Source organism: Coregonus clupeaformis, chromosome 10 (assembly GCF_020615455.1).
Source record: "Coregonus clupeaformis isolate EN_2021a chromosome 10, ASM2061545v1, whole genome shotgun sequence".
NCBI lineage: Eukaryota > Metazoa > Chordata > Actinopteri > Salmoniformes > Salmonidae > Coregonus > Coregonus clupeaformis.
This window is the reverse complement of record NC_059201.1, coordinates 38,655,823-38,682,382: the sequence shown is the minus strand read 5'-3', so window position 1 is coordinate 38,682,382 and position 26,560 is coordinate 38,655,823. Positions and strand designations below refer to the sequence as shown.

At 45.0% G+C, this 26,560-nt stretch overlaps 2 protein-coding genes across 2 annotated transcripts in view; one reads left to right on the top strand and one right to left on the bottom strand.

Moving 5' to 3' along the window:
- The window catches only part of LOC121575193 (low-density lipoprotein receptor-related protein 1), a gene marked incomplete at its 3' end in the record, with an annotated part of 186,081 nt that overhangs the window by 133,581 nt on the left and 25,940 nt on the right, over positions 1-26,560 (top strand). The window contains 26 exon segments of the mRNA XM_045223015.1: positions 100-274; positions 6,059-6,153; positions 6,256-6,405; positions 6,601-6,741; positions 6,952-7,077; positions 7,376-7,507; positions 7,729-7,863; positions 8,550-8,679; positions 9,618-9,744; positions 9,829-9,980; positions 10,324-10,448; positions 10,682-11,056; positions 16,841-17,030; positions 17,172-17,376; positions 17,499-17,691; positions 18,454-18,585; positions 18,799-18,927; positions 19,026-19,145; positions 19,272-19,385; positions 19,708-19,854; positions 23,664-23,786; positions 23,915-24,031; positions 24,187-24,315; positions 24,544-24,666; positions 25,879-26,019; positions 26,276-26,463. Of these exon segments, the coding sequence (XP_045078950.1) occupies positions 100-274; positions 6,059-6,153; positions 6,256-6,405; positions 6,601-6,741; positions 6,952-7,077; positions 7,376-7,507; positions 7,729-7,863; positions 8,550-8,679; positions 9,618-9,744; positions 9,829-9,980; positions 10,324-10,448; positions 10,682-11,056; positions 16,841-17,030; positions 17,172-17,376; positions 17,499-17,691; positions 18,454-18,585; positions 18,799-18,927; positions 19,026-19,145; positions 19,272-19,385; positions 19,708-19,854; positions 23,664-23,786; positions 23,915-24,031; positions 24,187-24,315; positions 24,544-24,666; positions 25,879-26,019; positions 26,276-26,463 (3,914 nt within the window).
- LOC121575194 (delta-type opioid receptor) lies at positions 11,699-14,241 on the bottom strand. Its single transcript, XM_045223014.1, has one exon. It carries the CDS (start codon positions 13,231-13,233, stop codon positions 12,223-12,225), a length of 1,011 nt encoding a protein of 336 aa, XP_045078949.1. The 5' UTR covers positions 13,234-14,241; the 3' UTR covers positions 11,699-12,222.

Sequence of the window (26,560 nt, the reverse complement as noted above, 5' to 3'; positions counted from 1 at the left end):
TCCTTGTCCATAGACTGCTTACAGGAAACGCATGTCATTTTTGTAATTTGGATGAACTATTCCTTTAATGAAAATGTATAACTTTGTGTCTTCCCCTAGACCTGCCCAACGCCCATGGTCTGGCAGTAGACTGGGTGTCTAGGAACCTGTTCTGGACCAGCTATGATGCCAATAAGAAACAGATCAATGTGGCCAGACTGGATGGATCCTTTAAGAACGCTGTCATCCAGGGCCTGGATAAACCCCACTGTCTGGTGCTGCACCCCATACTGGGGTAGGTAGAGCGCGCGCACACACACACACACACACACACACACACACACACACGCACACACACACACACGATAAAGCTGTTTCACTGAGATCAATGCAGCTTTAAGAAATGGCTGTCAGACACCCTACTGCTTTCACCTCTAACACACATACATGCATACACACACACACACACTATGAACACACAGAGATCGTCTGACTGTCAGGCAGGCTCCCCACAGCTAGCAGTGTGCCATGATAGGCAGGGTAGTTTAGATGGTGGCTGACCTCTAGCAAAGAGCAGCCAGCTCTCCCGCTCTAGAAGGGACTCCAAACCCTCTCTCATCTCTCCCTTTTCATCTATCCCTTGTCATCTATCCCTTGTTCTCTCTCTCTCTTTCCTCTTTCTCAACAGATGGCTTCTGTGCTGAAAGCCATACATTATTTACACACTGTCACACACTGGCCCCTCTCTCGCTCGCAGTGTCTCAATTTCTCTCTCTCTCTCTCGCTCTCTCAGCCTTCTCTTTCAAACATACTCTTTCTCTCGCTCCCTCTCTCTCCTCAATTTACTTCCCTCTTACTCTCTCCCTCTCTCAATTTCTTTGTCTTTCTCTCTCTCTTAATTTCTTATTCTCTCTCTTACACACTCCCTCTCTCACTTGCTCTCACCCTTTTCCCTCTCTCACTTGCTCTCACCCTTTTCCCTCTATCACTTTTTTTCTGTTTTGCTCTCTTTCTGTCTTTTTGTCTTTAAAGAGACAAAGGCTCAGCAGGCATACACTTCTCCTAAGATCACTAACAGACATTTCTGGTGTTTGTGTGTTTCTCTCTGAGTGTGTGTGTGTGAGTGAGAGTGCTCCTCTTTGTCTATGAGTGTGTTTGTGAGTGTGTGGGGCAGATGCAGAGGGGATATTATCTTTGAGAATGCCTCTGCCTTTTTTGTCCTTTTTCTGTTTTCTGAGAGACTTACTTAAGCTGAGGAATGTTTCCGATCTGGGCTTAGCTGCTGGCAGCGGGGAAAAACCAGAAGCAGATGCTGAAGCTGTCTCCTCTTTCCTACACACACACACACACACACACACAGACCCGCACACTGCCTAGAATGAGTCCAGGAGAGGAGTGGGCCGGGGTAGGGGGAGAGACAGACAGACATGAGACTGGAAGGTTTCAATTGTTTTTAGGAACTGTATTCAAATGCATGATAACAAAACAAATGCAGGGTGTGGTGGAGGAGAAGTAGGAGGAGAGGGGGGGTTAAGTACCTCCTTGATTGAAATAGTGACATACATGCTAAAGCAATCACAAATACACATTTTTTAGACAGGATTCACATTCAAGTGTGTGTGTGTTGTCTTTGATTGCATACGTTTCTTTTTTTTGACAAACAAAAACATACATCGACAAAAACAATAGACAATAGATTGGAAAGCTGCCGCGGTCATCCCCCTCTTCAAAGGGGGTGACACTCTAGATCCAAACTGCTACAGACCTATATCCATCCTGCCCTGCCTTTCGAAAGTATTTGAAAGCCAAGTTAACAAACAGATCACCGACCATTTCGAATACCACCGTACCTTCTCCGCTATGCAATCCGGTTTCCGAGCTGGTCATGGGTGCACTTCAGCCACGCTCAAGGTCCTAAACGATATTATAACCGCGATTGATAATAGACAGTACTGTGCAGCCGTCTTCATCGACCTGGCCAAGGCTTTCGACTCTGTCAACCACCGCATTCTTATTGGCAGACTAAATAGCCCTGGTTTCTCAAATGACTGCCTCGCCTGGTTCACCAACTACTTCTCAGATAGAGTTCAGTGTGTCAAATCGGAGGGCCTGTTGTCTGGACCTATGGCAGTCTCTATGGGGGTGCCACAGGGTTCAATTCTTGGGCCGACACTTTTCTCCGTGTATATCAATGATGTCGCTCTTGCTGCTGGTGACTCTCAGATCCACCTCTACGCAGACGACACCATTTTGTATACATCTGGCCCTTCATTGGACACTGTGTTAACAAACCTCCAAACGAGCTTCAATGCCATACAACACTCCTTCAGTAGCCTCCAACTGCTCTTAAACACTAGTAAAACTAAATGCATGCTTTTCAATCGAACGCTGCTGGCACCCGCCCACCCGACTAGAATCACCACTCTTGACGGGTCTGACCTAGAGTATGTGGACAACTACAAATACCTAGGGGTCTGGTTAGACTGTAAACTCTCCTTCCAGACTCACATTAAGAATCTCCAATCCAAAGTTAAATCTAGAATCGGCTTCCTATTTCGCAACAAAGCCTCCTTCACTCATGCTGCCAAACATGCCCTCGTAAAACTGACTATCCTACCGATCCTTGACTTCGGCGATGTCATTTACAAAATAGCCTCCAACACTCTACTCAGCAAATTGGATGTAGTCTATCACAGTGCCATCCGTTTTGTCTCCAAAGCCCCATACGCTACCCACCACTGTGACCTGTACGCTCTTGTTGGCTGGTCCTCACTACATGTTCGTCGTCAAACCCACTGGCTCCAGGCCATCTATAAATCACTGCTAGGCAAATCCCCGCCTTATCTTAGCTCATTGGTCACCATAGCAGCACCCACCCGTAGTCTGCGCTCCAGCAGGTATATCTCACTGGTCATTCCCAAAGCCAACACCTCCTTTGGCCGCCATTCCTTCCAGTTCTCTGCTGCCAATGACTGGAACGAATTGCAAAAATCTCTGAAGCTGGAGACTCTTATCTCCCTCACTAACTTTAAGCATCAGTTGTCAGAGCACCTTACCGATCACTGCACCTGTACACAGCCCATCTGAAATTAGCCCACCCAACTACCTCATCCCTATATTGTTATTTATTTTGCTATTTTGCACCCCAGTATCTCTATTTGCACATAATCTCTTGCACATCTAGCATTCCAGTGTTAATACTATTGTAATTATTTTGCACTATAGCCTATTTATTGCCTTACCTCCATAACTTGCTACATTTGCACACACTGTATATATATTTTCTGTTGTATTTTTGACTTTATGTTTTTTACCCCATATGTAACTCTGTGTTGTTGTTTTTATCGCACTGCTTTGCTTTATCTTGGCCAGGTCGCAGTTGTAAATGAGAACTTGTTCTCAACTGGCTTACCTGGTTAAATAAAGGTGAAATAAAAATAAATAAAAAAATTAACAAAAGGCTTCTGATAAAGTACGACTGGAATTTATATATAAATGCCTGAAATATTTCAATTTTGGAGAATCTCTTATACAATGGGTTAAAGTTATGTATAGTAACCCTAGGTGTAAAACGGTACATAATGGCTACAGAAAGTATTAAATTGTAAAGAGGAGTAATACAAAGTTGTCCACTATCGACATATCTATTTGTAATTGCCATTGAAATGTTAGCTATTAAAATCAGATCCAACAATCATATCAAGGGGCTAGAAATCCAGGGCTTAAAAACAAAGGTGTTATTGTACGCTGATGATTCATGTTTTGTTTAGTTTTAAATCCACAATTTGGATCCCTCCATAGCCTCATAGAGGATCTAGATACTTTTTATAACCTCTCTGGATTACAACCAAATTATGATAAGTGTACTATATTATGTATTAGATCACAAAAAATACAACTTTTACATTACCGTGTAGTTTACCAATTAGAATGGTCTGATGGTGAAGTGGACACACTCGGTATTCATATCACGAAATAAATAAATTATCTCACTACAATACATTTTTATAGAAAGTTAGCAAAAATAGATAAGATCTTGCTACCATGGAAAGGAAAATACCTGTCTATTTGTGGAAAAATCATTTCCCAGTTTCCCTATTTGCTTATGGCCTTGCCTACACCTAGCGACTTGTTTTAAAATTATGTGAGAGAAAAGATATTCCATTTTATTTGGAACGGCAAGCCAGACAAAATTAAAAGGGCCTATTTATATAATGAATATGAATTCGGAGGGAAGAAATAATTAAATATTAAAGCATTAGACCTCTCACTAAAGGCTACAGTCATACAAAAGTTATACTTCAATCCAAACTGGTTCTCTAGCAGATTAGTAAAACATTTCAAGAATGTAAAAAATATATGGAAATGTCTGCTCTACTCAAAATTACAACCAACTAATTGCAGCATTACCGCAACAATGGAAGAGGCAAGTGGAAGGGGGAGAAAGTAAGGAACTTGTCTGTCGGCCCTGCATTAAAGACCAAAATTGGTTAAAGAAAATTGTAATAAATAAAAAAGTGTACCAGTTTCATTTAAGGACCAAAAAATTGACAGCTGTGCCAAATAGATTGCAAAATAGTTGGAAAGAGATTTTCTATGTACCTATACACAAAACGACGCTGGATTCAAAACTTCGATTTTTAAAATTTTAAATTATTATACAAAATTCTTGCAACCAATAGAATGTTATATAATATTAGGGGATACAACCATTCCAGCTCTGCAGATTTTGCTGCGAAGAGACAGACTCATTCAATCATTTGTTTTGGTACTGTCCATAGCATGTTTTTGGTCGCAGGTTCAGAAATGGCTGAAGAATTGCAACATTTACCTGGAGCTAACTCTGCAAATAGCACTGCTGGTGGTTTAAAAAGTCATAGGCAATCAATCAATAATATAATAATACTCTTAGCAAAAATGTTTATCTGTAATTTACAATCTGTAGACACTATGAGAATAGAAAGGTTCAGGACTTTTGTGAAACATCATAGCACAGTTGAAAAATATATGGCAAATAGAAAACTGGATAGTGTTAAGAGATAGATGGGAGGGTTTAAGTAGGCCTGAAGGGTGGGACTAACAAGATAACTAATGTAAAATATACTGTGTCGGTAAAAGGTTCAGAACATTTGTGAAACAGCACAGTTGAAAAATATATAGCAAATAGAAATCAAAACTGGATGGTCTTCAGAGATAGATGGGAGGGGTTGAGGGTAGCTGAAGAATGGAACTAAAAACAAACAAAAGATAACAATTATAAAATATACTGTGTCCGTAAAATGTATATAGTGTGTATAAGCTGGAAGTTGAAGCCTAGGTGTTGTCGGTTAGTTTACCCCAATTAGGGGAGGGGTGGTAGGGTTAGGGGAAAATAATAAAGGAAAATATATTTAAAACGATATATATTTGATATATAGTCTACCAGTCAAAAGTTTGGACACCTACTCATTCAAGGGTTTTTCTTTATTTTTACTACTTTGTACATTGTAGAATAATAGTGAAGACATCAAAACTATGAAATAACACATATGGAATGATGTAGTAACCAGAAAAGTGTTAAAGAAATGAAAATATACTTCAAATACCCACCCTTTGCCTTGATGACAGCTTTGCACACTCTTGGCATTCTCTCAACCAGCTTCACCTGTCTGTAGCCAGGTTTTTTTCAATATTAAAATAATAAAGCATTCGATTCTCTTAACTTTGAGAGAGAGAGAGAGATTAAAACACAGGGTACATTTTTACATAGATTGTAAACTAGATGTATAACTACATACATTTACATCTGTCAAGGAGATGTTCAGTAGATATACAGTCATTATGGGACCTCCAAATGTATAGCTATGATGATGGTTTTGCTAGTTTTGAACAATTTCTTTCTCACTTAAAAAAATATGTATGAACGTTGTTATGGGTGTTGTCTAATTGTGTGTGTGAAAAAACGTAATAAATAGTTTTCATAAATTGTTTGGATGATAATAGGTTAGGTGCTATCCAGGTTAACGAACAACAGGTCTTGTCATTTCTAGTGCTTTCAGTAGCATGATGTATTGACATTCTGTCTCTCTCTGTATTCCAGGAAACTGTACTGGACAGATGGAGACAACATCAGCATGGCCAACACAGATGGCAGCAACCGCAGTGTCCTCTTCACCAATCAGAAAGGCCCAGTGGGTGAGTGGCTCTGGGGGAAAAAAATTATGCACTTTATATAAGGAATAGATTGCCATTTGGGATACAGCCATAATGTTCCTCCGTCTCTCTGTCTGTCTCCAGGTCTGTCCATAGACTTTGACACAGAGCAGTTGTACTGGATCAGCTCAGGGAACAGCACCATCAGCCGCTGTAAGCTGGACGGTTTGGGTCTGGAGGTTCTGGAGGGGGTCAAGGGCAAACTGACCAAGGCCACAGCTCTGGCCATCATGGGTACATAACATGGCTCCGCTCTTACTAGGACTGTACATTCTGCCTTCTAGCTGCTTTTAGTTTTCTATCTCGAAGAGTTTGAATACTCAGAAATTGAGCTACAGTAGGTCTCAACATCGGTTCTTTGTGTGATCATAGTATGAGTATGATGGGTCATTTTCAAATTGTCATTTTGTGATTGGTTGCTGTGTGTAGGGGACAAGCTATGGTGGGCGGACCAGGGCACTGACCAGATAGGAACCTGTGACAAGCGTGACGGAGGGAACTGGAAAATCCTGAGAAACAGCACCTCTGCCATGATGCACATGAAGATCTACAATGAGACCGTGCAGAAAGGTGTGTGTGTCAGTGTGTATGTCAGTGTGTATGTGAGTGTATATTATGTTTGGGCACCATGGTAACTATAGATTAGACATAACCATTTTAATCTATGTATGCAAAAACATATTTGTCTTTGTTTGTACTCTGTAAAAGTAGAAACTTGTTTGTGTGGGTGCAGGTTCCTGAGCATGTGTTTGTTTGTGTTTTTGTGTGTTGTGTTTCCAGGCACCAATCTGTGCAGTAATAGCAATGGAGACTGTTCCCAGCTGTGCCTGCCCACCTCCCCGACCACACGAGCCTGCATGTGTACCGCTGGATACAGCCTCAGGAGTGGACAACAGTCCTGCGAGGGTGAGACACACACACACACCATGAATAGGTTATTTGGATCTTTATTTTGATATTTGAAAGGTCATAGATGCCTGGTCTTGCAGTCATTGAAACAAAACATTACCTCAGCTATTAGTCAAACAAACACAAGCTACATATATCATTTGGACGTGCTATATTTGGCAAAACAGAGATTAATATAATATATTCTCATATTCATTCATTTGTTTTCATCTGGAAAGATGACATGTCTTGTACCGCAACTGACCTCTTAGTGTGTCCAGTGATAAACTCTGGGTAATGTTTCCCTTGGCCTCAGGTGTGGGCTCCTTCCTGCTCTACTCTGTTCATGAGGGCATCCGTGGCATCCCCCTGGACCCCTCGGACAAGTCAGACGCTCTGGTGCCAGTGTCAGGCACCTCCCTGGCTGTGGGCATAGACTTCCATGCAGGTAGGAACGCAGACACACACACACACACCTTGGAGGGAGGGGTTTTCAAACACTATACAAAACCAAAATCTATTTTTTTTAGATTGGTAGTCATGAAAATATGCTGAATCTAGCCAGTATGATAGGTGCATTCCAAATTAACATGTGAATGAATGAGGATGATGGGTATAGTACATCTACTGTTCTGTACTATACTGATGGCTCTCTCCTCTCCCCTCCAGATAATGACACTATCTACTGGGTGGACATGGGCCTAAGCACCATCAGCAGAGCTAAGAGAGACCAGACCTGGAGAGAAGACGTGGTCACTAACGGCATCGGCAGAGTGGAGGGCATCGCTGTGGACTGGATCGCTGGTGAGGCACACACACACATGCATGCATACAGACTCATACGCGCACATGTACAGACACGTGCATACTATCTCATACTGTATACACACTCTCACACACACATTCAGCATCTGTCACAGACTCATGGCTGACACGCTTCACAGCCTTACAGAAGAGAGATGAGACTCATTCTGATCACGTCTTCACCTCTGCAAGGTGAGGGAGAGAAATACAGTCAGGGGGAGGGAGAAGCTAACAAAGAAGGAGAAAGAGCAACAGCGGAAGAGGGTTAGACCGAGGAGATGGGAAGAAGCCCAGATAGATAGGTACCTGTATAGCCCAGGTCACATGACATGGGTGTACAGAGCGAAGCCTTACTGCAGGATGAGTAATGAACACTGCAGCATTCCATCAGCCCTCTGAGGTTACGCTGGGAAACCCTGTTTACACCACAGCACCAAAACAATAACACAACATGACTGCATTCTCCATTTGCCTAGTTGTATTAAGTGTCATAAACAGTGAAAATGTATAGAACTTAATTTACATTTACAGTAACCTTCCACTACTTTATCAGTTACTCTTGTGGTTGATCCCATGTAATGTTGTTTTACTGTAAAGCATGTTGATTGTTTAAAATACACTGTTGTAAAAGTGTGCCTGGTTTGTATTGCTGTTGTATTATGTGTTGGTGCTCTGTCCCTCCATAGGGAACATCTACTGGACTGACCAGGGCTTTGATGTAATTGAGGTGGCCAGACTCAATGGCTCCTTCCGCTACGTGGTCATCTCCCAGGGCCTGGACAAGCCCCGCGCCATCACTGTCCACCCAGAGAAAGGGTGAGGACAGGGGGAAAATGAGGGGGAATTGACCTTATATTTGTATTTATTAGGGATCCCCTCTTCCTGGGGTCCAAACACATTAAGGCACTTACATTACATATAAAACAATACATCATATAACATTATTACACCACTACATATCTACAATACAAATAGTATAATACCACCATACAACAATATTATAATGTACATGTGTGTAGAGTGCGTGTGCTATCGCTTGTGTGCGTATGCGTGTGTCTGTCTCTTCACAGGCCCCGCTGTTCCATAAGGTGTTTTTTTATGGTTTTTTCATCTGATTCTACTGCTTGCATCAGTTACCTGATGTGGAATAGAGTTCCATGTAGTCATGGCTCTATCTAGTGCTGTGCACCTCCCATAGTCTGTTCTGGACTTGGGGACTGTGAAGAGACCTCTGGTGGCATGTCTTGTGGGGTATGCATGGGTGTCTGAGCTGTGTGCCAGTAGTTCAGACAGACAGCTATGTGCATTCAGCTTGTCAACACTTGAATGCTATGTGCATTCAGCTTGTCAACACAAGTAGTGGTGAAGTCAGTCTCTCCTCCACTTTGAGCCATGAGAGATTGACATGCATATCATTAATGTTAGCTCCACGTGTACTTTTAAGGGCCCGCCGTGCTGCCCTGTTCTGAGCCAATTGTAATTTTCCTAAGTCCCTCTTTGTAGCACCTGACCACATGACTTAACAGTAGTCCAGGTGCGACAAAACTAGGGCCTGTAGGACCTGCCTTGTTGATAGTGTTGTTAAGAAGGCAGAGCAGCACTTTATTATGGACAGACTTCTCCCCATCTTAGCTACTGTTGTATCAATATGTTTTGACCACGACAGTTTACAATCCAGGGTTACTCCAAGCTGTTTAGTCACCTCAACTGTTAAATGAGGGGAAAGTGACCTCTCTCTTACTCTGTGTGTACAGGTATCTGTTCTGGACAGAGTGGGGTCAGTACCCACGGATCGAGAGGTCTCGTCTGGACGGGTCTCAGAGAGCTGTACTAGTCAACGTCAGCATCAGCTGGCCTAATGGCATCTCCATAGACTACCGGGTACAGTATAACGCCCACACATATAACCACAACACACACACAAACACACACTGAACTCCCTGTCCTTGTGATGTGTGTGTGCAGGAGGGTCTTCTGTACTGGTGTGATGCTCGTACAGACAAGATAGAGCGTATCAACCTGGAGACGGGAGCGAACAGAGAGGTGGTGCTGGCTAACAACAACATGGACATGTTCTCTGTCTCGGTGTTTGAGAACTACATCTATTGGAGTGACAGGTCTGTCTCTGTATCGCTCTCTCACTCTCTTTCTCGCTGACATTCACTCCTCCACCTATTCATTGAGTCTATAATTAATTCACTCCCTCTCTCCATAATCTGTCACCTTGCTTCTCAACTGTTGTCTCCCTCACTCTTTCTACACTGATGTCATGTCTCCCTCTCGCTTTCTGATATTCTTTTCCGCATTTATTTACTGTCACTAATTTATTCACTCACTCTTTCTCAATCGTCTTTCACCTTCCTTCTCAGCCGGTGTCTCCCGCACTCCTTCTTTAACTTAGTCTGTCTCTCTCCCTGATGTCATGTCTCTCTCTCTCTGTCTCTGTCTGACCTGTATCAGGACTCATGCCAATGGCTCCATAAAGAGGGGCAGCAAAGACAACGCTACAGATTCTGTGCCTCTGCGCACTGGCATCGGAGTACAGCTCAAAGACATCAAAGTGTTCAACAGGGCCCGGCAGCAAGGTGGGCAGTGTGTGGATGTGTTAGTTTAGAGAGTCTACTCAAAGATGATTTATAGGGGCAATAATGCTGTAAAGTTTGATAATACAGTTATTTAAGATCCCAAACCCATTGAAGAAGATTTTATTATTATTATACCATTTAATGTGTTATTTTTCATATTTGAATTATCTGCCGATTTATTGAGATAAAAAAAGATCTAGAGTGAATATGAAATATGTTTCCCCTCCACACAGGAACTAATGTGTGCAAGGATAACAACGGCGGCTGCCAGCAACTGTGTCTTTTCCGTGGCAACGCAGAACGTACATGTGCCTGTGCTCACGGCATGTTGGCCGAGGACGGACGGGGTTGCCGTGACTACGATGGCTACCTACTCTACTCGGAACGGACCATTCTAAAGAGCATTCACCTATCGGATGAAAACAACCTAAATGCTCCTATAAAACCGTTTGAGGATCCTGAACACATGAAGAACGTTATAGCTCTGACGTTTGACTACCGTGGAGGAGGAGGGAAAGGAGCCAATCGCATCTTCTTCAGTGACATCCACTTTGGAAACATCCAGCAGATCAATGATGATGGCTCGAACCGCAAGACGGTGGTGGAAAGTAGGTTATTCACCCGCCTCTCTATCCCCTCCTCTCTTATTCATACAATCGAAATAAGCATTTCGCTGCACCTTTTATACCTTCTGTAAACTGTGAATGTGATGAATAACATTTTATTTTTTATTTTTTTATCTGTTATCATCCACCTAATCCTATAGCAATCCATGTCCTCTTTTCCCTCATAACCCATACTCCATTGATTTACCCTGTTTTCAATGCTAATTGATAAGGCCAAGTGAATGTAGGTAAGCACTAGTTAATCAGGTTATTTGGCTGAAGTTTGAGAAATTTGATAAAACATTTTCCCTCTGTTAGACGGCTCTCTCTCCCTCCCATTCGTTAAGCATAATCTTTCATCCTTCTCTCCTCCTCATCCTCCTCTTCCTCCTCCTTCACTAAGAACAAACCCTATTTGGTGGTGATATACAGCAGACACCCAATGGGTAGCAGTCTCCAGGAAGAAACAGCTGGGGCTCAAACAACTTGTTTTGGACCTCCAACTGATAAACATGGCAGGAAAACCTAGTGGCCAACTATTATTTCTGAGAGTTCGGAAAACAATGTGGAAGTCTTTCATATCTACCTCATTTTGGGAACACACTGTACACAACAACATAAACCAGATTGAGGCACAGATAGACCTTCATTCTCTTTATCTCAGAAGAACATAACAGAAAGAAACAACAATCGGCTAAAGAATGGTAGTACTGTGTAAAATAGCTCACATCCTTTAAAAATCTATTTTTTTATTTTAATAAGCAGAAATGTATTTCTCCCGGATGTCTCTGTTCTCTGCCATGTCCCAGGAGGCCCTCTAGACAGAGGCCTTTGATTCTCAGTGTTCAGATCCTCCTTTTAGACTGTTGTCTCACAGTATGGAGGCTCTTTACTTCAAGTGCTGTCCCTCAATTGAACCTTGGCGCTCAAGAGCTGTATACTACAGCTTAGTGTGATAGTTGTGCACTGGAGTACCAGGAAGATTTGGGTAAAAATGGTTTTGTAGTTTAGTCCTGTAGAGTTGTTATTGTGACACTTTTTTGTTCTTCCCTCCAGCTCTCAGACAATAGATTTTCAGTTCCTATCCAGTTTGTCATGGACACAAAGCATAACCTTAGAGATTTAGATACATGTCCACCAATCCTGTATAGATGGGTCTGTTGTCACTGTTACGGACCCCCACTCCTGGCCCCTCTGCGACCCAGCTCCAGCAGGTCCTGTCTGAACTTCTGGGACATGAGGACATAGAGGATGGGGTTGGCCACGGTAGAGGAGGTGGCCATGAGGCGGGCGAACACACTGAAGGGCCCGTAGCGAGGTGATGACCCCGTGGCCCCATGGCTGCCTCCCCCCAGGAGGGCAAAGGTCAGGCCGTAGGAGGGCAGCCAGCACAGGGTAAAGGCCAGCACTAGCAGGGCCGAGGTTTGGGTCACCTTCCGCTGGTATCGCTCCACTTGGGGCACCCGGCTGTCCCTCCGACTCCGCCACAAGAACAAGTAGATCCCGCCGTAGGCCACAGCGATGACGCCCAGTGGCAGGGCGAAGGACAGCAGGAAGTGGCAGGCGCCATAGGCCAGCTGGCCGTTGTGCGACAGGAAGTTGAAGCAAGCCAGGCCGTCGGGGTTGATGTGCCGGGCACCCACGGAGCGGAAGGCCAGCTGTGGGGCAGCCATGGCACAAGCGGGAAGCCAGAGAGCAGCGGAGGTCAGCGCCACGCGGCGAGGAGTAAGAAGGCGGTAGGCCTGGGTTGGCTCCACCACGGTCAGATACCGCGTCACGGCCAGGGCGGCCAGCGTGAAGGCACTAGCCGAGGAGCAGGCGGCGCCCAGGAAGCTCACCAGCCGACACAGGAAGTCCCCGAAGGGCCAGTGCTGCATCGCTATTGCGATGGTGTGGAAGGGCAGCATGGATAGAAGGAGGAGGTCGGCCGCACTCAGGGCCAGCAGGAGGGTGTCCGTCCCTGTCCCTGTCATGGTCCCCTGGTTGGGTTGACCTCCCGGACCTGCCCTTCTTCTACAACGACCACACAGGATGATCATCACCAAGGAGTGCCCCGTCACACCCAGCACCAGGATCAGGACATCCATCACTGGAACCAGGACCAGCTCCACACTGCCCACCACAGACTCCTCGTCACCAGAGCCACTGTCATTCCTCCACACAGATCCATAATCAGCCATGGAGAGGACAGACAGACCAGCCTTAAAGGGGCTTCTCCTTAGTCCTTACACTGAGCCTAGAGTTGATACAGTGAAGCAGTGAAGCAGTGATGACTGATGAGAAAAAATCATAGCCGCCAAATAATAGCAGCAAGATGACACTCCCATGGGTTGATATCTACCGGCTGTAAAAACTAGTCTTCTGCTTATGACTAATCAACTAGCCACTGATAACAAAGCGTGTGGGAGTTATTATTGAAACGGAGAGTCGATAACAACACTAAGGTGTGACATTAACAGGAACATTCAGCAGACATGACATTACATAGATTCTCAATGTTACTTCTTCTGACCATAACCACTCTGAAGTTGCCCTCCTGTCAGTTAGGATTCAATCGGTTTGTCTCGCTCAGTATTTCTCGCCATAGTCCAGAAACTCACAATATAAACTTTTTTTTTCTGCAAAGTGTTTACGTTTCCAAAAATAGTCCTTTGAAAGACTACTGATGAGTGACTATGTTACCAGTCACGTCATTGAGGTCTCCCACAATTCGAATCAAGCCTTTCTAGTCCTGGCAATCAGCTCTACCTTGGTCCTAGTCCCTCCAAAGAAAGGAGAGAACATAGACATCAGCCCCCCTCCGTTGACGTTTGAGATGCTATTGATTTAGCGTCTAGCTAGCCGCCGGGCTCTCCGTCTCTCCCCAGGACTCCTGCTATGTTCGTCTGACAGCCTCTGACAGTGGTGGCCGGCTGGGACTGTGTTGCTGAGCTCTAAACTCTCTGGATGGCTCTGTCTCCTGTCAGCTCACATCAGAAAGCCTCTGCATGACGCCTCAATCAGTCTTCTACTGCTAAGTCATCGACAGTCTGCCAATTCAAAGCCCACAGGAAGGAATCTCTGGAGAGATAGAGGGAGAGAAGGAGAGTGCTGTAGGAGAGGCAGGTATATGGGCTTGAAGGAAGAGGTGAATCACGGTAAATAACATGTGAACTCTGGACTGCTCTGTACTGTATGGCTTTGACAGTGACAACGCAAGAGGGATATGGGTTGGTCTGTTGTCAGTGGGAGGACCTGTTCAGGACAATCAAAGCCTTTCACAGAGTTTGACACACACACACACACACACACACACACACACACACACACACACACACACACACACACACACACACTGCCACCCTCTGTACTTGTTCATGTGACATTACAACTTGAAACATGAGAAATCAGGGTAATTGTTTACCTTTGCCCTGAGAGCAAACACTCAGCGGGAGTGCTGTGGTCTGTTATCACACCCAGATAAGTGCCATAAAACTCTTTGTGTGTGTGTGTGTGTTAGTATGAAAATGTATGCACTCACTAACTGTAAATCGCTCTGGATAAGAGCGTCTGCTAAATGACTAAAATGTAAAATGTAAATGTGTGTGTGTGTGTGTGTGTGTGTGTGTGTGTCATTCCACCTCAAAAAGCACAAGAAAGAGGATTTCGACACCCACCATCTCAGATTGTTCAGACATTTTTTCTGTATTTAGACAACAGATAAGATTAGCATTCCTGGAACATTATTTTGTTGAAATGTAATTTGATCTCTGAGAAATTAAACTAAACTTTGCCATTTTAATTTATAGGATTAATTTAATTTTCAATAAATATAGTACCTAACATCTGATTTGGACCATCATTCTTCCTAACAATGAGTTAGACATGAGGAATCCAATAAAATTATCAATAGCCACCCACAGACCACCCACGCCAATCCCACCCCAACAACCAGTATCAGTTATCTATGTCTGACAAGTGGTATGGAGCTGCTGCTTGGAGTATTTCTTCTTCACAATTTATTTCCATTATGAGCAAAAGCAATTGGTTTTCTACCCAAAGTTGCAAAGAAAATGTGAGACGTTTAATAAACACTAGAGAGCAGCAAAATGGATCAAAGGGTGTGGTGGCAGTAGCAGGAACAGCGGCATCTAGTGGGCAAAACCAGGTATTTCCACACTCATTTAATGGGATAGAATGCAAGCGACTTCAATGGCTAATTTCTCTGAAGAGGGGAACAAACCATCACCAGATTCACAGGGAATACATTGCAAAGGTTGAAGAAGCAATATACAACAAAATAATGTTTCAGGAATGCTAATCTTATCGGTTTCTAACCACATAATTGATATCAGAACCATCTGAGATGTTGGGTGACATGGCTTGCTGAAATGACATGGAATGACCCGTGTGTGTGTGTCTGTGTATGCGCGTGTGTGTGTGTGTGTGTGTGTGTATATGAAGCTCAGGATAAGAGGGTGAACTCTGTACGTTTACCAAGAGCTTGTAAATTCAGCTCCTTTGTAAACTTCAACTGCTGCAGTCAGCATACAGGACAGAGATGGGCCTATACAGTAGAGATACACACAGGGAAGCCAGCATTAAAAGGTGTGAGGAAAGCGGAAACACGGATAGGAAAGTGTAGAGCCTTGCAGCCCGACAATTTATGATTTATTAAAAGCACCGAGGAGAGAGGAAATTGAGGGAGCAGATTTAGTGTTGCACTTCATCAATTTTTTAAAGCGTTGATTTATGAGAGTGGGAAACCAGAGGGAGTTGTTTTAATGTCACACACCTGGGCTCTACACACTCCAGCTCTTAGGTCCTTAGCTCGGTCTCATTCAAAATCTCTCACAATACATTGCTAGCCAGTCCATGACTCATGTCTGTGGTGTTGAAATGGAGAGATGGAGGTGAAGTGCAAAGTGTCCCACCTTGTGTTGAACCTCCCAGAGACACTGGCCAGGCATGTGATGTACTTATTAGGTCATAACCGCTTCAGAAGAAGGCCTATTAAGTAATTCCAGTCCCTCTGTTTCTACTGGGATAACAAGCAGGTGACTATTAGTCTTTTTGGAACAATCAGTTGTGGTTGACCGTGGGGGTGTGTGTTGTGCGTAACTTGAAAGTGTCCTTGTCAGACTTTAAGAGTGTGTCTGTGTGTGACTGTGTGTGTTTCTCCACCACCAGAGCACAGTGTGTTCCTCCATCTTGGCCAGCTCTCCCCTCCCCAGTCTCCTCTCGTCTGGACTGGCCTGAGCTGAGATGGGCTCAGCCAGTTACTCATTAGAAGGCTGTGAAGCACAAAAATGCTGTGAACCCTCCCAACTATCGATGAAAAAGAGCAATGGAAGGAAATATGCTGCTAGCTGTTAGCCATTTATGTTGTGACCTTTTGGAGAGCTGTTAGTTTGATGAAAGCCTTAGCTCACAGAGAGTTCTAGATCATTACCAGTGGCCTGTCGTGTCCTCAGTGAGTAGTCTCTGTACCTCCTCTGCTATGGCATCCAGCTCTACTCTGTCCGCCAGCTCTGTGCTACTGCCAGAGACCTGAGTCATGTCCTTTTAACACGCAACTGGGATTGACGTGGTATTTGCCTCTTCTCCTCCCTCCCTGTCTTTCTTTCCTTGCCCTTTTTTATTTTTCTCTCTCTCGCTGTCTCTACCTCTCTCTCTACCTCTCTCTCTCTCTCTACCTCTTTCTCTCTCTCTACCTCTCTCTCTCTCTCTACCTCTCTCTCTCTCTCTCTCTCTCTACCTCTCTCTCTCTCTCTACCTCTCTCTCTCTCTACCTCTCTACCTCGTCAGACGTGGGTTCAGTAGAGGGCCTGGCGTACCACCGAGGCTGGGACACTTTGTACTGGACCAGCTATACCACCTCCACTATCACCCGCCACACGGTCAACCAGAGCCGCTGGGGTGCCTGGGACCGCAACACCGTGGTCACCATGTCTGGAGACGACCACCCCCGGGCCTTCGTACTGGACGAGTGTCAAGAGTGAGTGTCTCTTGGACCGTAATGGTCATAAATCGCACTGTTCCATTTGTGCCATTTGAATCAGAAGCCCATCCACTGTTGTGAACGTTTACACACAGCTGCATTATATACTATAAGTTCCCTCGTGTTGTCACCCACCAGCCTGATGTTCTGGACCAATTGGAATGAACAGTCTCCCAGTATCATGCGTGCCACCCTGTCTGGTAACAATGTACTGGTGATCATCGGCAGTGACATCCGTACCCCCAACGGCCTGGCCATAGACCACCGCGCTGAGAAACTCTACTTCTCCGACGCCACCCTGGACAAGATCGAACGCTGCGAATATGATGGCAGCCGCCGCTACGTGAGTGACACTGGCACACATGCACACACACACTCGCAGATTACATACGCAATAACCCACCCACATTCACGAAACACACTTGATGGTTCAACTGTTGTGTGTATCTCTGCTGCCCCCTATAGGTGGTGTTGAAGAATGAGCCAGTCCATCCGTTTGGTCTGGCGGTGTATGGAGACTACATATTCTGGACCGACTGGGTCCGCAGGGCTGTCCTCAGGGCCGACAAGTACGTGGGCGGTGACATGAAACTCCTCAGAGCCGACATCCCCCAGCAGCCAATGGGCATCGTCGCTGTGGCCAACGACACCAATAGCTGTGAGTTCTAAGGAAAAGAGGGTGTGGTTTGGGTGGAAGTGTTTTTTTAGGGCAGATAAAGGGGTGGGGGATTGGGGGGTTGGCGTGGGCAAGCAGAGTGGTACACATACCATTGGAGGCTGGTGGGAGGAGATATAGGAGGACATGCACATTGTAATGGCTGGAATGGAATAAATGGAACAGAGTCAAACATTGTTTCCATATCTTTGATACTGTCCTCCTATAGCTCCTCCCACCAGCCTCCTCTGACACACACACACACCTTCACACACACTGCTGTGCCACCAAAGTTAATGAGGTTTAAGAAGTAATCAGTGTGACACAGCTGAGGGGAGCGCCATACACCTGGAGAATGAGACCACCTGAGACTCCACTGCCCCAATCTATCACCCTGTACACACACACTCCCCATCTTCTGCTCCAACAGTCTCATGCCACACACATTTCCTCGTCATCTCTCTAACCTCGTCCAGTTCAATTCACACTTGTTCATCTCACTGAGTTTTCAATCTCCCTCTATCACTTCAAATCAATGGCTCTGTCTTTCTCAACCACCCCCACACCCTCAACACCCACTATTCACTTCCCAGTTGCTTACCTCCTCCCCACTCTCAACACACACAGTGAACCTGTGGTAATTGCTGCAAATCCCATTTACACTGTGTCAGTTTATATTAGACACAAGTAGATGGAGAGTTGTGTTGTTCTCTGAACACTGTGTGTGTACGTGCGTGCTCTAACCCTCTCTCTTTCTCTGTGTAGGCGAGTTCTCTCTGTGTCGGGTGAACAACGGAGGTTGTCAGGACCTGTGTCTTCTGACCTCAGAGGGCAGGGTCAACTGTACTTGCCGTGGCAATGGCGAAAGGAAACTGCTGGAGGACAACACCTGCATCGGTGAGAAAGCGGGGGAAAGGGGGGATAGGGAAGGGTGGAGAAATGAGAGAACTAGGGCAAGGGGAGGGAGAGTGGATGAGGGCATTTTATCATGTCATTAATGATGTAAGAACAGCCAATGGTGCTAGTTTTTCAATCCTACTTTGAAATGTTCAGCACTAAAACCATGTTTTTATACAATCTGATGTTAAGTGTGTCTTTCCCCTTCCCCAGCCCTGAACACCACGTGCAGCAGTGTAGATGAGTTTGAGTGTGGGAACGGAGACTGTGTGAACTACACTCTGACCTGTGACGGCATGGCCCACTGCAAGGACAAGTCAGACGAGAAACAGTCCTACTGCGGTGAGTGACACCGACAGGGACATTCTTTTACATTACCACTATAAGCCATAATGTGACTAATGTTTCTAACATAATCTTTTCCTGCCCTTCGTCTTCAGCCAACCGGGTGTGTAAGAAGGGCTACAGGCGGTGTGTGAATGGCAGGTGTGTGGGACACAGCTCCTGGTGTAACGGACAGGACGACTGTGGAGACAACTCAGACGAACTCTTCTGCAACAGTAAGCAGGCTAGCTATCTCATGCAGTGGTGGTAGTTTGGGTTGATTTTCTATGGAAATGTTCTATATTTGTGTAGAGTTTGTCACCAGAGTAATGTGTGTCTGTGTGTGTCTGTGTCTGTTCCAGCCACCCTATGCACGGCAGAGCAGTTCCAGTGCAGAGACGGAGGCTGCATCACAAACTCCAGCAAGTGTAACCAGATGGTGGACTGTGAAGACGCCAGCGACGAGATGAACTGCTGTGAGTCACCTTGGATGCCAGTCTAGTTTAAACTAAAGCTAACAATAGATTTAACTCGAACGAACCCAGACTTAACTCTTGACTAGACTCAACTCAAGACAGAACACAGACTAACCTTTAGACTAGACTCAACTAAACCTAACATCAGACGTAACTCTAATCCAGACTTAATTCTGGACCAGACTAACTCAGTCAACATTGCTCTGTCATAATGTATAATGTCACTTTACAGCTGTTAGATACGATGCTGAAGCTAATGAACTAAATGAGTTTAAACTGACTTTATAAGACTCACTGTGTAACCCCTGTCCCTGTCCACCAGCTACTGACTGTTCCAGCTACTTCCGCCTGGGGGTTAAGGGTGTGACCTTCCAGAAGTGTGAGTTCACCAGCCTCTGCTATGCATCCTCTTGGGTGTGTGACGGAGCCAACGACTGTGGAGACTACTCCGATGAGAGGAACTGCCCAGGTGAACACACGCATGCACACACACACACACACACACACACACACACACACACACACACACACACACATAGACACAGCACACATGCCCAAACATAGATACACACTTAAAACACACACACAATAAGCTGCAACATCTCAAATGTTTTCAGACTTTTGTCCTTGTGGACTCTGATTCAGTGTATCTCATTAAGGCAGCAAGCTGCTAGGGGAGCCCCCAGAGTTCACATTAAAACACAAACATTTCGGCCTCCCGAGTGGCGCAGTGGTCGACGGCACTGCATCGCAGTGCTTGAGGTGTCACTACAGACCCGGGTTCGATCCCAGGCTGTGTCACAGCCGGCTGTGACTGGGAAGCCCATGAGGCGGCGCACAATTGACCCAGCGTCGTCTGGGTTTGGGGAGGGTTTGGCCGGCTGGGATTTCCTTGTCCCATCGTGCTCTAGCGACTCCTTGTGGCAGGCCGGGCGCCTGCAAGCTGACTTCGGTCGCCAGCTGGACAGTGTATCACAATTCTAGTGGGTCAGAAGTTTACATACACTAAGCAAATCAATCCCTGAACAACAGCAAAGGACCTTGTGAAGATGCTGGAGGAAACAGGTACAAAAGTATTTATATCCACAGTAAATCAAGTCCTATATCGACATAACCTGAAAGGTCGCTCAGCAAGGAAGAAGCCACTGCTCCAAAACCGCCATAAAAAAGCCAGACTACGGTTTGCAACTGCAAGTACAACAAAGTCAAGGTATTGGAGTGGCCATCACAAAGCCCTGACCTCAAGCCTATAGAAAATGTGTTTGCAGAACTGAAAAAGCGTGTGTGAGCAAGGAGGCCTACAAACCTGACTCAGTTACACCAGCTCTGTCAGGAGGAATGGGCCAAAATTCACCCAACTTATTGTTGGAAGCTTGTGGAAGCCTACCCGAAACAAGTTAAACAATTTAAAGGCAATGCTACCAAATACTAATTGAGTGTATGTAAACTTCTGACCCACTGGGAATGTGATGAAAGAAATAAAAGCTGAAATAAATCATTCTCTCTACTATTATTCACATTCTTAAAATAAAGTGGTGATCCTAACTGACCTAAAACAGGGAGGATTAAATGTCAGGAATTGTGAAAAACTGAGTTTAAATGTATTTGGCTAAGGTGTATGTAAACTTCTGACTTCAACTGTACGTACTGTGTGTGTGTGTGTGTGTATATATAGTACCAGTCAAAAGTTTGGACACACCTACTCATTCAGGGGTTTTTCTTTATTTTTACAATTTTCTACATTGTAGAATAATAGTGAAGACATCAAAATTATGAAATAACACATATGGAATCATGTAGTAACCAAGTCGTTACTCCAGCCACCCTAGTCGTACACTGTTCTCTCTGCTACCGCACGGCAAGCGGTACCGGAGCGCCAAGTCTAGGTCCAAAAGGCTTCTCAACAGCTTCTACCCCCAAGCCATAAGACTCCTGAACAGCTAATCATGGCTACCCGGACTATTTGCACTGCCCCCCCACCCCCACCCCATCATTTTACGCTGCTGCTACTCTGTTAATTATTTATGCATAGTCACTTTAACTCTACCCACATGTACATATTACCTCAACTAGCCGGTGCCCCCGCACATTGACTCTGCACCGGTACCCCCCTGTATATAGCCTCCCTACTGTTATTTTATTTTACTTCTGCTCTTTATTTCTCAACACTTTTTAGTTGTTGTTTTATTGAACTTGTTTATTAAAAAATAAATGCATTGTTGGTTAAGGGCTGTAAGTAAGCATTTCACGGTAATGTCTACACCTGTTGTATTCGGCGCATATAAATACAATTTGATTTGATCTCACAAAGACATTGTGGTTGGAACCAAAAATCTCAAATTTGGACTCATCAGACCAAAGGACAGATTTCCACATTGCTCGTGTTTCTTGGCCCAAGCAAGTCTCTTCTTCTTATTGGTGTCCTTTAGTAGTGGATTCTTTGCAGCAATTCGATCTGATTCACGCGGTCTCCTCTGAGCAGTTGATGTTGAGATGTGTCTGTTACTTGAACACTGTGAAACATTTATTTGGGCTGCAATTTCTGAGGCTGGTAACACTAATGAACTTATCCTCTGCAGCAGAGGTAACTCTGGGTCTTCCTTTCCTGTGGCGGTCCTCATGAGAGCCAGTTTCATCATTGCGACTGCACTTGAAGAAACGTTCAAAGTTCTTGACATTTTCCGGATTTACTGACCTTCATGTCTTAAAGTAATGATGGACTGTCGTTTCTCTTTGCTTATTTGAGTTGTTTTACCATAATATGGACTTGGTCTTTTACCAAATAGGGCTATCTTCTGTATTCCACCCCTACCTTGTCACAACACAACTGATTGGCTCAAACACGTTAAGAAGGAAAGAAATTCCACAAATTAACTTTTTAAGAAGGCACCCCTGTTAATTGAAATGCATTCCAGGTGACTACCTCATGAAGCTGGTTGAGAGAATGCCAAGAGTGTGCAAAGCTGTCATCAAGGCAAAGGGTGGCTTTTTGAAGAATCTCAAATATAAAATATATTTTGATTTGTTTAACACGTTTGTGGTTACTACATGATTTCATATGTGTTATTTCATAGTTTTGATGTCTTCACCAATGTTGTACAATGTAGAAAATAGTAAAAATAAAGAAAAACCCTTGAATGAGTAGGTGTGTCCAAACTTTTGACTGGTACTATATGTATATAAACAAGTTCAATCCGATGATGCTGTGACACACCGCCCCAGACCATGACGGACCTTCCACCTCCAAATCGATCCCGCTCCAGAGTACAGGCCTCGGTGTAACGCTCATTCCTTCGACGATAAACGCGAATCCGACCATCACCCCTGGTGAGACAAAACTGTGACTCGTCAGTGAAGAGCACTTTTTGCCAGTCCTGTCTGGTCCAGCGACGGTGGGTTTGTGCCCATAGGTGACGTTGTTGCCGGTGATGTCTGGTGAGGACCTGCCTTACAACAGGCCTACAAACCCTCAGTCCAGCCTCTTTCAGCCTATTGCGGACAGTCTGAGCACTGATGGAGGGATTGTGCGTTCCTGGTGTAACTCTGGCAGTTGTTGCCATCCTGTACCTGTCCCGCAGGTGTGATGTTCGGATGTACCGATCCTGTGCAGGTGTTGTTACACATGGTCTGCCACTGCGAGGACGATCAGCTGTCTATCCTGTCTCCCTGTAGCGCTGTCTTAGGCTTCTCACAGTACGGACATTGCAATGTATTGCCCTGGCCACATGTGCAGTCCTCATGCCTCCTTGCAGCATGCCTAAGGCACGTTCACGCAGATGAGCAGGGACCCTGGGCATCTTTCTTTTGGTGTTTTTCAGAGTCAGTAGAAAGGCCTCTTTAGTGTCCTAAGTTTTCTTAACGACCGTTCCACTGGTGCATGTTCATTAATTGTTTATGGTTCATTGAACAAGCATGGGAAACAGTGTTTAAACCCTTTACAATGAAGATCTGTGAAGTTATTTGGATTTTTACGAATTATCTTTGAAAGACAGCGTCCTGAAAATGGGACTTTTCTTTTATTGCTGAGTTTATATATACACACACACACACTACGGACTCCGACATTGCTCATCCTAATATTTATGTATATTTCTTAATTCCATTCTTTTAATTTTAGATTTGTGTGTATTGTTGTGAATTGTTAGATATTACTGCACTGTTGGAGCTAGGAACACAAGCATTTCACTACACCCGCAATAACATCTGCTAAATATGTGAATGCAACCAATAAAGTTTGATTTGATTAACCATTGTCTGTCCGTTCTATTTGTCGAGCAGAACGGAGGAAGACCAAGTGTCCTGCTTCATTCTTTGCGTGTCCTAGTGGTCGCTGTATCCCTATGAGCTGGACCTGCGACAAGGAGAACGACTGTGAGAACGGAGCTGACGAGACACACTGTGGTCAGTTCAGCTCAGATGGCTTTTTACTGGACTGCTAATCACTGTAGTCTTTCACCACACATTTCTGACAGATTGTCTTTCTCTTCATTGCATCTCTCTCACTCTCTCTCGCTCACGCTCTCTTTTAGATAAGTTCTGCTCGGCCAGCCAGTTTGAATGCAGTAACCACCGCTGTATCCCTAACCGTTGGGTGTGTGACGGCGCTGACGACTGTGGTGATGGGACTGACGAGGGCAGCAAGTGCAGTGAGTGCGATTCACGCCACACACACACAATCTCTAACAGGGAGGTCACTTATTTGGAAATACTAGACTAATTCAAAACGAATGCACACAAAAGTAATTCCCTTGCCCCATATCTGTCTCCCCTCCTCCCCACACCTCCCCTCCTCTCCTGACAGAGAATAAGACGTGTAGTCCACATGCCTTCCAGTGTCCTGGCTCTCATGTGTGTGTCCCCCAGCACTGGAAGTGTGACGGGGACAAGGACTGTCCTGACGGGGTGGATGAGAGTGTCAAGGCTGGATGTGGTGAGTAGTGGATCAGTCAGAGGAGGATTATTGACTTATTGAATAGATATATCTTTACCTATGGAAGTATGGGAGATGTTACTTACCCCATACAATGTTAAGCGATTTGAGTTTAACAGAAGTTTTTATGAAATCATTATCAAATAATTACTTGCTGGTATACAGATTATTTTCATAATGCAGTACCTTATTGACTAACTAATGTCCCTCTGTCTGTCTGTGTGTCAGTGTTCAACAACACCTGTGATGAGAATGAGTTCATGTGTCAGAACAGACAGTGCATCCCCAAGCACTTTGTGTGTGATCATGACAAAGACTGCAGTGACGGCTCTGACGAGTCCCTAGAGTGTGGTGAGTGGATGACCCCTGACCCCTGTTGGGTAACCCCTCTTACACTCACACACTATCATGGTATCATTGTGTTAATCCTTAAACATTTGGAATGCATATTCTATTTTCATGAGACACTACATGACCTGCTCGTCGAACATCTCATTCCAAAATCTTTCCACTAGATAGATGTTGGAACATTGCTGCGGTGACTTGTTTCCATTCAGCCACAAGAGCATTAGTGAGGTCGAACACTGATGTTGGGCGATTAGGCCTGGCTCGCAGTTGGCGATCCAATTCATCCCAAAGGTGTTCGATGGGGTTGAGGTCAGGGCTCTGTGCAGGCCAGTCAAGTTCTTCCACACCGATCTTGACAAACCATTTCTGTATGGACCTCGCTTTGTGCACGGGGGAATTGTCATGCTGAAACAGGAAAGGGCCTTCCCCAAACTGTTGCCACAAAGTTGGAAGCACAGAATCATCTAGAATGTAATTGTATGCTGTAGCGTTAAGATTTCCCTTCACTGGAACTAAGGGGCCTAGCCCGAACCATGAAAAACAGCCCCAGACAATGATTCCTCCTCCACCAAACTTTACAGTTGGCACTATGCAGTCGGGCAGGTATCGTTCTCCTGGCATCCGCCAAACCCAGATTTGCCAGATGGTGAAGCATGATTCATCACTCCAGAGAACGCGTTTCCACTGCTCGAGTCCAATGGCGGCAAGCTTTACACCACTCCAGCCGACGCTGACGTTGCTTCCAGAGGCAGTTTGGAATGGGGTAGTGAGTGTTGCAACCGAGGACAACCGATTTGTACGCGCTTCAGCACTCGGCGGTCCCGTTCTGTGAGCTTGTGTGGCCTACCACTTCGCGGCTGAGCCATTGTTGCTCCTAGACGTTTCCACTTCACAATAACACCACTTACAGTTGACCGGGGCAACTCTAGCAGGGCAGAAATTTGATAAACTGACTTGTTGGAAAGGTGGCATCTTATGACAGTGCCACGTTGAAAGTCACTGAGCTCTTCAGTAAGGCCATTCTGTCAGCAGCGGGTGTGGCTGAAATAGCCGAATCCACTAATTTGAAGAGATGTCCACATACTTTTGTGTGTATGTATGTATGTATGTATGTATGTATGTATGTATAGTGTATGTGATAGGCCTACTAGTGACATAACTGTAAAAAATAAAATGTAATTATACAACCAACCAATCACCCGTCTCTCCTTCCAGAGTACCCTACGTGTGGGCCCAATGAGTTCCGCTGTGCCAACGGCCGTTGCCTCATCCAGAGCTCCTGGGAGTGTGACGGAGAGTTTGACTGTCACGACCGCTCTGACGAAGCCCCCAAGAACCCCCACTGCAACGGCCCAGGTTAGAGACACACACACACACACACACACACACACAGATGGTGCTAACTGTCTATTTTCTCTGGGGCCTAAGAGATTTCCATCTCAGCCCACTATTTGCAAGGAATTTTAAGGGATTTCAAAAATCCCTGCTAAATTGCTAAATTGGATTTAGTCCAATGTGTGAGCGAAGTCCCCTCTTCCTTAGATATTCACTCTCTTTTCTCCTCTTCCTGACCCACCGTCCTCCAATCTGTCCTCCCCTCTGTCCAAAACAGAGAAGAAATGTAACGACACGGTGTACGCTTGCGGTAACGGGAACTGTGTCAATGAGACACTGCTGTGTGACCGGAATGATGACTGCGGTGACGGCACTGACGAGCTCAACTGCTTCATCAATGAGTGTCTGAACAGCAAGCTCAGCGGCTGCTCCCAGCTCTGTGAGGACCTCAAGATAGGCTTCAAGGTAAGGATGCACCTACACCTGGAGAGCTTCTGCTAAATAAATAGTTAACGGTGATGACTGTTAATCTGTAGTCATTGCCATGTTATATTGTCAACTA

What these genes read in the sequence shown, in the direction of transcription:
- LOC121575194 (XM_045223014.1), bottom strand. Translation starts at nt 13,233, where the DNA reads ATGGCTGATTATGGATCTGTGTGGAGGAATGACAGTGGCTCTGGTGAC.